Source organism: Aphelocoma coerulescens, chromosome 6 (assembly GCF_041296385.1).
Source record: "Aphelocoma coerulescens isolate FSJ_1873_10779 chromosome 6, UR_Acoe_1.0, whole genome shotgun sequence".
Classification (NCBI taxonomy): domain Eukaryota; kingdom Metazoa; phylum Chordata; class Aves; order Passeriformes; family Corvidae; genus Aphelocoma; species Aphelocoma coerulescens.
In genome coordinates this window covers 15,583,174-15,595,197 of record NC_091020.1, presented here as the reverse complement: position 1 = coordinate 15,595,197, position 12,024 = coordinate 15,583,174, and the positions used below count along the sequence as shown (strand labels likewise).

General features: G+C 36.3%; 1 protein-coding gene across 2 annotated transcripts in view; it reads left to right on the top strand.

The window, feature by feature from the left end:
- The window catches only part of ADK (adenosine kinase), a 272,458-nt gene that overhangs the window by 123,170 nt on the left and 137,264 nt on the right, over window positions 1–12,024 (top strand). For both annotated transcript variants that reach the window (XM_069019342.1, XM_069019343.1), the window contains exon 6: window positions 4,510–4,618. In XM_069019342.1, coding sequence (XP_068875443.1) covers window positions 4,510–4,618 — 109 coding nt within the window. The remainder of the gene's footprint in view (window positions 1–4,509; window positions 4,619–12,024) is intronic.

The following is a 12,024-nucleotide window of genomic DNA, read 5'->3' as shown; positions in this document are numbered from 1 at the left end:
TTGCTGATTACCTTCTGGCAATTTTTGTAAAGGTTTCAAAGCCAGCCAATCAGGTTAGCCTTAATCTTGAGATGTTACCAGCACACATCAGTCCTCCCTGATTTCTGACAGCATTTACATTTTCTGATACTATATACTGAATCAATAATGAAAATGGTATCAGTTACCCTGAGGAATATTTTCTTTTTGTCTCAGAGTAAGATAGAAATGTCTGTCATTATCCTTTTTGGTTTTCCCCTGTGGCTTTCAATGCCATTGGTCCTGAGGACCTGCTCTTTTCCTTTCAAAGCAGTATCAGGAGTTTGTAGAATTTATTAAGGTGAGATAGCAGTCCCATAATTAAAGTCTACACCATACTTCTGGAGAGGTTGGTTAATGTTTTGGGTAGATTAGAAAAGGTGGTAGACAGCGACATGAATTGAAATGAGAGTCAGAGGAGGAAGTGTTTTCCATATAATATGTAGAACTCTAGAAAAATTTTAATTAGAGCAGGTATCTGATCTAAACCCCTGCAGAAGGCAGGACCAATTTCAAAGTTAGATCAGGTTTTTCATGGCCATGTCCAGCTGGGTTTTGAATATCACAAAGGATAGAGGTTGCACAAGCTCTCTGGGCAAACTGTTCAAACGTTTGATCACTCTTCATGGGAGAAATGATTTTGATGGTACTCAGTTGCAGTATTCCTTATTTCAGCTCGTGGCTGCTCTTTCTTGTGTTCAGGAATAGTCTGGCTGCATCTTCTCTGTAAACTTTCATTAGATATTTGAAGAAAGCAGGAAGGTCTCCCCTTAGGTACCTGTTCTTAAGGTCCACCCAGAGCCTTTCTGCATTCGTTAAGTGTTCCAGCCTTCTAATAATCTTGATGGCCCACTGCTGGACTCACTGCTCTATGTCAGTGTCTTGTAATGGAAAGCTCAAAGCTGGACACAGAACTCCAGATAAGGTCTGGAGACAGAGGTTTTCCTCCATTTTGGATTTAAAACTTCCTTTGTCCTCCTGGCTGCACATTTGCCCATATACATTAGAATGTGATTAACCTTCTCTGTGTCATACCCCGCTGACTCATGTTACAAGCCTCATCCACCAGCATCTCCAGGTCCTTCTCTGGAAAACTGCATGGTATCCTGTCAACATTCAGCTTATGTTGTTGTGTATAATTACACAATTTTGCATATACCTTCAAGTTTTCTGCCAGCACGAGTCTTCTCGCTGTTGAAGATCCACTGAATGACAGACAGCCCTCTCCTCCAGCTTATCAACCTGTCCCTCTCAATTTAATGTTGCACATAATGTCTTACTCTCAGGAATGAATGTACATACTCCACGGAGGAAGGAAGTTCATTCATCTTCATCTGGAATTTTGACATTAATTTTGTCTGCAGACTTCCCCCTTCATCTCCAAGATCCATATTCAGTTTTTCAAAGAGAAGAAAAGCAATAAAGATGGTTTTGCTCTGTGAGTCTCACATAGTGTCTGTGTATGCATCCTGTAGCAATCACCATTTTCTAGGTAACATGATGGAAAACTGAAGTCAAGACTGTCAATAGGCACACAGTATGAATTCAAGAAAAACATGTGCATCTCGGTGGAATATAAAAGTTTAGGTAAATTTGTTCATAAGAATGTCTGCAAATACTTCTTTGACTTAATAAGCAGTATTTTTGGTTTGCTAACATAAACCACTCTTTTTTCTTAATACCAAATATTTGTATTGAGTCAAGTATTAGACAGTGGCTTCATCTCAGTCGATGCTTTAGAGCATGCTTGAAAGTGGCAGAAATTCATGCTCCTTGGGAGAAGAAAAATTAGCTGATGGTTGCTGCTAAAGGCTTTATTGTGCAATTGTCCATCCTGGGAGAGCAAGTTTATTCTGAATCTTTAATTACCCTCTGATTGTTTCTTGGTTTTTAGCATTTTCTATATTGGTAAGAATCACTTCAACTTGGCCCCAGTTGATAACTCTATTAATTGATTAATCTCTTGTTCCAGCTGAGGTACATGCTAACTTCCTTCTTCAGCTCTCTTGTGTGTTTTGGAGGAGCTGGCTAGTGGCACTCCTGGTTTTCCCAGGAAGTGGCTGTGTATATTTATGTTCCAGATGCCCTGATATGAACATTTCTTGCTTCTGGTAACTCTGTCTAGCTTTTGCAGGAAAGGTTTCTGAGCTGATGTATGATTACCACCCTGAATTCTCTAGTTTAGCATTACTAATATGCTTTGTTTTCTCAGAGGTTTTCAAGAAAATCCTAGCACATGATTAAACTCTGAAGTAATACCTATGCTCTGTCATAGTCTATGACTTGGATTTGTGCACTCTGCTTAGAAATAACCACATGCACAGTATCTCCATTAAGCTGTTTCAGTTGAAGCACTCTGGCTGTCTCCAATTACTGTATTTCATTGAAAAAATATCTACCTTGTCTGTGCCCCACATGTTGAACTTAGTGCTCTCAGACTTACAGTTTTAATTTGGAAAAGCTTTGTCATCAGTGTAGCAATCTTTTATTACCCATATGTGCAGAGCATCTCTACAGTTGGATGTAGCCATACAGAGCTAGGTTTACAGTTTCAGGGGCATGTGGTAAGTGAAAGGAAACATATAGAAAGTCTTTGCTCAGTTTTCTGGAACATAATTGCTTTTCACTTAGCAACATACGTAGACAGACAAGATTTTTTTTTCAAACTATGTCCTTGATGGATATTTAGGGTTTGCCAAAACTGAAAGATTCAATTTGCTTTTAAAGTTTGATTTACAGAAAATTACCACAGTTATGCACATCTTTCTTGGATTTACTTGGTTCTCCAGTGGATTTCTCGTCATTGAAATGATAATACTCATGAAGAATGAAACTCGTTGCCCTGTTACTTTTAATGTTACAGAGGCTTGGTGTATTTGTTCATAAATTTTTCTCATATTTTTTCTTCTTTTTCTTTTCCAAATTCACATTAGTTTTCATTGCCTTTAGGTTTTAGAATTAAACAGATAAGCCCCAAGTCTGCTCATGGGATGAAATGACACAGAACTGTATTTTTGATATATTCAGATAAAGTTAGATTCATTTTTATTTACATGATCTGTTGAACTGAGAAGCATTGTCAGTGATGAGTGCTTCAGGAACCTTACAAGGAGAGTTGGTTGCTTTGTTCATAAAAGTTTTCGTTTGGTCTTTTGTTTGTTTTTTTATTGAGTAAAGAATGTCTCATTTACTTGCCTCTTAACACCTGAACATGGTAACGTGCCTGGAGGCAGAAGCAGAACTTGGTGAAAGCAGATGAGCTCTTTGCTCCCCCCCCCTCTGTCTCTGGATTGTAGTAGCATTTACACGGAGGAGAGTGATGCATACAACACCAATTGCATGCACCTTGAGAAGGCCATAGTTTTCAATAGCCAAATGTTGTGTCTGTAATTACACATTAATTATCTGGTTAATGCACTTAAATATCACAAAACAGTGATGTGTTAGTGTTAAAAGGGCATCCATTGACTATTAAATCTTGAAAATTATATTTAAAGCTCTGTATGCTAGCATGGAAATAATCCGTTTCCCAATTCCCCTTCTCTAAATATTGCATCTTATTAAACATTGTCAGAATACAATTGCATAGAAGAATTTGGTCATGGTAGCCAGAGTGGAGAGGTAGAGCATAACTGTCTTTTCATGACCTCTTTTTAGGAGTATGTGTGTAAGTTTTGTGTGTTTCATAAGGCTGAATCGAGTGGGTGAAGATGATTTAAAATAGAATGTATCTTGCGTGTAACAGAGGCAATATGATACAAGTGTTTTTGTTCTCGGTAATGGAAGTTGTGTCCCACAGCTTGTGTTATAACTTGTTAGGAAAGAAGGAAGTACAAATGAGTTTTTGGTAGTTTTCCAGTAATCCACAACTAAGCCAAAGTTTTTTTTTTAACAGTTCGTAGTCTAAAAGTAGCAACCTGACCCTTTTTTATTTGCTAAAGGAAAATATGAACCTAATGGGGGAAAAAGAATCCCAAAACAAGCCCCTTTTAAAATAATATAGCTGTTCATTGGAAAATTGTAAAAGCAAGACTTACGTATCCATCAACCTTTTGCTTCTTGTGAGGGAAGATAGTTTTCAGAAGATAAACTGGAGAAACAACTTTTTTTTAGGTGATAGGTACTAGTGGAGTTTTGGTGAAAATCTGCAGATGCTAAACCATATGGAGGGGGTTGATCACTGAATGAAAGAAAGGTTGATTCAAAGCAAACGAAGGCACCTGAGCAGTATAATAGTGATAGGTTAGCTAAAGTATGTAGCTGGATTTAAAATACATTATTTAATATAAGATTTAAATTATATTTAATCTACTATTTAAATATATTACTTACTTTTTATTAAATAGTCAAATAAAGTATATGTGGCTTATGGTGCTCTTTGTCAATTGCTTTTGTGTTCTTTAGGATCTTTGAGAAGTGATGTTCATTGCGACAAATTTGCAGTAGTGTTATTCACAGAGGGTCTAATACTTGTTTTTTAATCACTTTCAGGTCTCTTGTAGCTAACCTCGCTGCTGCTAATTGCTATAAGAAGGAAAAGCATCTTGATTTGGAGAAGAACTGGAAGTTGGTGGAAAAGGCCAAAGTTTATTATATAGCAGTAAGTTCAGCCTCTTTCAAATTGCTAAAGTTTGTGTTACAGTATCCTGACATTTAGGCAATGAGAATGTCTGTTGTATGTAATTTAGAATGATTTCATAGCAAGACAGGGCAAGAAAGTGACTGCTTCAATTCCAGCATAGTTTGATTTCTTCAAATTTAGATGTACAAATGTAGAGATATGTTTTTAGTTGTGTATTCTCTTGAATTGGTGGGAAAAGTCTTAAGAGCTAAACTATTTTCAGAGCTTTTGTAGTAATGCATCAAATTTACATTTCACATTTTCTAGTAAATTGTTGTGAAGGATGCACAAATTATGTAGAAAAACACTATTAGCATAATTATTCACTGCAAACAGTTTGAGCTTATTTGTGTGAACAATCTTAATTGCTATTTATTCCATAGTAATTACTGTGCCACCTTATAACTCAATATTTCAGAAACAATGATTGTGACAAATCTCTTAAGTGTGGGTGGTGGGGCAAACTGATTTTAATGATGAAATCTTACTTCTGGAATCAAGGCGGGGTTTGAGGATGGGGCATTAGTAGATTCACAGTTAGTATTCTTTTATTACCATCCAGAATGAATCTAGCCAGATTACTGTATTTGTGTAGATTACAGTGGTGAATTTGTTTTTATCTTGCTCTCAAGTTGATACGACTGATCAAAATAACAAACATAGAGCATTTATGACAGATTAAAACCTCATAACATGCATGTAATATATGGATTCTGTATGACAGCTGTTTCCATTCTTCTACCTGAGCTATGTGGGAACAGCTGGCAAGAAGTGTGAAAAATTGATTATCCAGGAAGAACAAGTTCATTGAAAATACAGTTATTTCTTTTAGCTAGTGTTAATGTCTCCTACAGCCTGTTAGTGTGCACTGCTGTAGGCTTTACATGGTTGTTATTGATTCTTGCGTATGGCCACGACTGCCCCTTTATAACTGTCAAAAATTAGTTATAACCTTCTCAGTGTACAAAGAAAATGCATCCTGCTGTTATGACCATATGGTTGTGCTGTGGTTAAAATATATGTAGGTGTATGTTCTATTAATTTTTAATTTCTGTTTTTGCAAGTGTTCTGAGCTCTCTATTTTCCAAATGCCATGCTTGGGAATTAATGCTGTTGGCTGAAAAATTTTGAAAGGCTCCAAGTATAGTTTAAATAAAGAAGAATGACAAAGATTCCCAAAATTTTTACTGCACTAAGTTTGGAGTTGGGTTTTTTTTTTTTATTTTCCCATGCCTATATATAATTTCTAATGAAGCTTCCAATGTACAATTTAGTGAAATTAAACTTAGAAGAGATGCTTCAGGAAAACTGGGAAATATTATGTGAGGTGCTAAACAGGTTTGTATTTTTTAAAATTACTCTTCATCTTCTTTTAGTTCTGAAGTCACTCCTCTGTGTTCAGTCAGTTTGATCACTTAAATTTTGACTAAGGGATTCGCTACAGTGATTTTTGTATATATTAAAAGCTGTTTTTCTCAGGTGCCAACAACATCCAAACTTTAACAAGGAGACAGAGAATTATTGTACTAAACTGAAAATAAACCCCAAGATGTGCATGTGATAATGGATAAGTAATTAACACTGAAGTGCTAATAAATTATATTAGATATTTACAATATGAGATTCAGATTAGGGAAGTATATGATTGCAGGAGATTTGTTGAGTGAAAAACCTTATTCGCATGTATAGCAAAAGCACTCAAGGATGGGCTTGACTCAGATTTCTAGGACAGTATTATCACTTCAGATTACAGATGGCATGTGTAACTTTACTAAAGGAGAGGAGACAGTGTTGAACCGTCCATGGTTCCTCGTGCTACAGAGTGCTCATGCCCTTTTCTTTCATTTAGCTACTTTACTTGTGGGTTTGTAGTGATTTACCAGATTAAATGAAACCATGTAGTGAGCAATTACCACTTCTGAGGTAGAGGGTAGCTCTCCGAGCCATTAATTTGTCTACTCTTGTCTGTCTTCACTTTAGTCTTGTTACCTTCCTTGACTTTGCACTGTGCATATGTTGCTTTTCATTTCCTTCTTTCTATCCAACTGTCACCTATTTCTTGGATTGCATTAGAGTGTATGTCACTGACAGATACTTATTCTGGAAATCCATGTCCTGAAATTATCAAACAATCTATTTTCTTGGCACAACAGGGCAGTTGTTGCTTTAGGACAGGTCTTTGATATCCTGTGGTCATCTGTATGTGCTTCCTAGAATAGATAATATGCTTTTCAATGCAGCATTCAGCAGAACGACCCTCACATGAAACTTAGCTCTGAAATCTAATCAATTCACAGAGGGAGGAGTAGGTACAAAGGAAAAGATAGTGAAGCCGTGACAGAACCCTTAAAGACAACTTCTGTTACCATGAATGAACACAATACATTTATTTTAGCCATCTGGTAATCAGATCCAGCAGACAAATTAGAGAAAGACTAGCGGAGAATAGGACCCAGTAAATCACAGATAGAAGCAAAACACAGAGGCTGCCCCAGCTTTCTCAAAGATGGTAAACTTTAAAGGTGTATTTTAATCCTTTAAAATTACTCTATTTTGTATCATTTAAGATAGGTTACATGTACTGTCAAAGTCTATGCAATTTATTTCCCTTCTCCAGATATAATTACTATACTTGCAGTAATTTATACCATTGACATCATATCTTCCAGTCTGTCATATTCATTTCGCTGTGGATCAGCTAGCTGTGCTGCTGGTGTCTGATTAGAATTCACTGTGAGGGATTTTATTTGGTTCCTGCTGAGGCTAGAAAATGTCTTTTCCTCAGACATTTCCCTTATTTCAAAATAAGTTGGGAGTAATGATAGCACTAAACACTGTCATTCAGTCTCTGGAATTGTGAATGGGACACAATGTGAAAATAATCGTAAATTCGGGGGAGGAACAGGAAAATTAATTTTTTTTCTTTGATTTTTTTGCTCTTCCAGTGAGTTTGTGCTTGCTGTCAGGACTTGCATTTTAGAAATCATAAGTGTCAGAGTTGCATGTTACAAACTTGAGTGATAAAACTCCGTGTTTGTGCACCTTGTCTTATTTTCAGAGGCATCTATGGGAGTTGCTGGTGTTCAGTTTCTTTAACATTGCACACAAACATTTTGACATTATTACTGCAACTTGCAGTATAGATCTATTAATTTTCATATTTTACAAAGGCCTGAAATGCAAAGATATTTTTATTGTCAATGGTTTCGGCTAAAAATCTGAAAAAATCTGCTGATGAGGGTTACTTAGAAGAGCAGAAAAAAACTGAAGAGAATTTTAGTTGCCAAGTAAACTTCTGTGTTACTGTATATAAGTAAGAAATTTTGCATTTGTTCTTTCATAATGGGAAGAAAATGGAAAAGAAGAAAATGTTTTCCTTCATTAAAAGCTGCCCCTAACCTTGTGAAATCTTAACTGTATCAGTTGATACATACAGCTTGTTCATAGAGAGAGCTGAATTTTTACTTTCTCCCTGTATGTGAACATGATTGTTACAAGTGTGGTGTGCTTCCCAGATATGTGTTTTCTCTTGTTCCAGTTAGCCATCCTTATTTCTGCCACTTACTTAGTTTTACTCAATTTCTCCTTCAGTCCAACACCTGCATTTGTTTAATATTTGCAGTTGGTGGATGAGGTGGATGGAACACTGGCATTTGATGTTCATATTTTCTCAGTGCTGAAGTAATGTATTTCTTCTTGGAAGTTCTTTCTGTGCTTCAGTTGGGTTTTTTTGTTTGGTTTCTTATTTTTCCCCAAGCGCTTTCCTTTACTAAGCATATGAAATGGCAGTATTGACTGCAGTGTAGTAACTTGAGTCTTAGCTTAGAATGGATCAGTTAAGTAGCTTCCAAAATCCAAACAGATCTTCTGTGTTATTTGGCTGTTATTTCGTAATCTGTAAAATCTTAAACTATTTTCTTCTCCTACTTCTGCATAGCAAATACTTGAAGTTTCTCAGTGATGATGTCCTTCAGTTGCACCACATTGAGTATAAAATTTTCTAATGCTGCTTAGATTTGTTAGCCCACAGTTGAATTACATTCACCTTCACTATCTTTTGTGTTTTCAAAGTTAATGTCAAGTGTAGTTTATTTTGATGATAGTGACAGTTCTGATCAAGACCAGGGATTCTGGGCTTAGGCTGAGTTTCCAGGAGGAAATGTCATTTATTGCAGCAAGTCATAATGAACCCAGTGCAACACACTTATCTGCGGGAGAAATTTTTAAAACTCCAACCACCCTGGTCTGTTTCAACATACACTGTGGTATTTTTATATTTATTTTCTTTTAATGCCTAAATGCGTGTCTAAGCAGAGAGATACTGTGGTAGTGTAGTGGGCTTGATGGAGGAATTATCTGGTTTCAACATGAGTCTGTCAAAACATAAGCTTGATGTCAGCAATGTGTAGCAAAGCTTAAATAACATTCTACAGTATTTTACATGGGGTTTGGCTATTCTACTTGAGAAAAAATGCTGATTATTATAACAATGTGAGTATAAATGAAATTTCTTTTGTGCTGTCTCTTCCTTTCAGAGGCGTATTCAGTGAATGCATTTTTATTGTAATTTGCTGCTATGATAAGTATGATAACTTACAATGGGTTGTGATAGGCTTTTTACTTTGAGATGTGCTAGGTCTGTGTGTGCATCACAGGAAACAAGATACTGGCAGGAAGCAAAATATCCCCTAGAAAGGACATTTGTTTGAATAACTTCACAATAGTTTTTTTCCCATTGATAACTTTTGCCACAGTGCTGTGGCACCACTGTGTTATGCCATTTGACATGCAAAACTATTTCTCACAAATATGAATAGGTTTTATGGCCAGGAAAACACCATACTGAATATCTTAGCCATAGAGAAGAAGGTACAGCTAGCAACAGTTAATTGTGGCCTTTTTTCATTGCCTGGGATAACATCTCCTTCCTGAAACCTACTATCTTGAGCGATTGTGTTTTCTGGGAGTTATAGCTGAAGTGGGATGTATTTGTTGTGGAGAGGTAATGATAGACTCTCTGTCTAACCAGGAAGTAAATCTGCCATTTACTGGCTTCCAAAACAAATACAGGGAAAAAACCTTTCTCTCTCATAAACACAGAAACCCACAGCTTTATTTCTTTGATTAAAATGCATAAAAAGTTTTGTCTAAACTAGCACCAGCCACATGTTATGTCATCCTGTGATATATTTAGGAAGTGGAGTGCATTATGCTGCCATTTCAGGTATAGCTTCTCATGCATAAACTATTTTGTTAGTGTTTTCTCAAGTAACTTACATGGAAAAGTGAATTAGAAACTTTTTTCTTAGTTTTTTGTTTTGAAGTTTGGTCTTCAAGATGCCATTCTTCGAAGATGAATGCTTTGTACTTTATGCAGAAAAGTACGTCATCAGCTTTTAACAAAGGTTGTACCTCCTATTTCTGTAGAATAAAATTAACGAGAATCTGTCTAACATTATAAAAATATTTAGTTCTAAATGTTCACCCCTATGTTATTAGTTGTATTTTTTAATACGAAGAACATACATATTTCCTTTTCACTCCTTCTCCTCCTACCCCAGTAGCCTTTAAATTGCAGATATGTTTCTTCAGCACAGTAATTAGTGAAGTTCAGTCATCGCTCCTTTTATCATGTGATTTTTGTGTGGTTTTTTTAGAAGAATGCATTATTAGAACACTTACACAGGCAGTCTAGCTGCAACAGCCAGGCGGCAATAGCAGTGCCATTTTTCACAAAGAAAATGTTGAAAAGGAGCCAAATGTTTGGTGGCAGAGTCTGTTGCTAGGAAATCAAGTTCCTGAGGCGATTAATGACAAAGCAAGCAATAACAAGAAGGCAGAATTACAGATTTAAAAGAGAGGGAGAAAAAAAAGTGGTTGGTGTTATAATTACCCAAAGAAATCCGTACTCATTAAATTGGCTGTTTTTATGATTGACTTTAATTGGAGGTTAGCTCAGATATTTAGCTCCTTTCCCACCCCTTTAAACACACACATGCACATAATCTGTAGAGCTGCAGACTTGTTTTTCTAAGCATTGAGAGGAGCTTGCCCTGTAATTTGATCCCCACTGACAGATGCATTTTCTATGCTGCCATTTTGAATTAACCTATTGTGCAACAATTTTCCTCAGCTCTGTTGAATAAAACATCAAGTCTTATTACCTCAGATGGATTTGATAGAGTAAAAGAATGTACTTCTAGCTGAAGTAGACTATTTGCAATGAGTTCAGTGATTTGAACTCTGCCAACAAGCCCCAATAATTTGTGATGTATACTTAAAGAATGAAAGAGAGAGGAGCCACGTGGGGGGTCTTTTTGGTTGTATGAAGTTCAAACACAAACCTTGAAGTAATATTGTTGTATGTGCTAAGGTTATGTCCCGAGATCAAACCTTTTTAGATAAAGCATGTTAACTGAGATTTTTTACTGTTAAGCAGATCAGGTTTGAACTGGAGATTCTCTTAGCCCAGTGGTTATCCAAACTGTCAGGCTACTGTGGGATTAGAAAAATAAAAATCAATCCCCCTCTCCTAGAAGCCCCAATAGTTGGATTTTACCTCTGAGACTTCTTTTGTGAAGAGAAATTTTCCCTTATAAAGTGGAATAAATTATGTTTTACAATTATATTAAATTCCAAATAATTCTATGATAAGGGGAAAACAGGCTTTCACTTGATTCACTTTTCTGCCCAATTAGAAAAACTTACGCAGTTGGTTCAACAAAATTTTGGCACAGAAATGGGAAGGCAGCTGACCCTGACATTTAAATCCTGTCATGTTTCATTGCTCGTTTCAAGACAATATTCCCTACTTGGGGCAAGTGATAATGAGAAAATAACCTTTTACAATACCTGTAAGTGAATACACAGAAGCTGACTATAAAAACTAAATGATGCCATAGCTCTCGAATTCCGAACCAAACAGTGAAACAATAGAACCGCGTGTATTCTGTCCAACAAAACCCACATTACTTATCAGATGCCAATGCCAAGCTGTCTGCTTTGTTAAATACCCAGGTTCCCTGAGGCAAGAAGACAGCTGCTATAACTACTATGAAATTTGGTAGCTCAATCTATTTTTGCTACCCTTGGGCTGTCAGGCTACTGTTAATTCAGACCACCCCAATTGGTACACTTTAGGGATTTTTTTCAAAGTGTTTGTAATTAAAATGATAAAACATCATTATTACTCCAAAGATGTTGTGCACGCTTTGTATTTGACAGATACCTACAGAGATAAACCCAGCGTGTAATTTTCATTGACATAATGGTTGTGATTGCATTACCCTTTTAAAAGTATATTGCTTTTTAAAGGGGGAGGTGGGGAAAAGAAGGGAAAGGGCATGCTTTTATTTCATTAATAGAATATGTAAATCTGTTGAAAT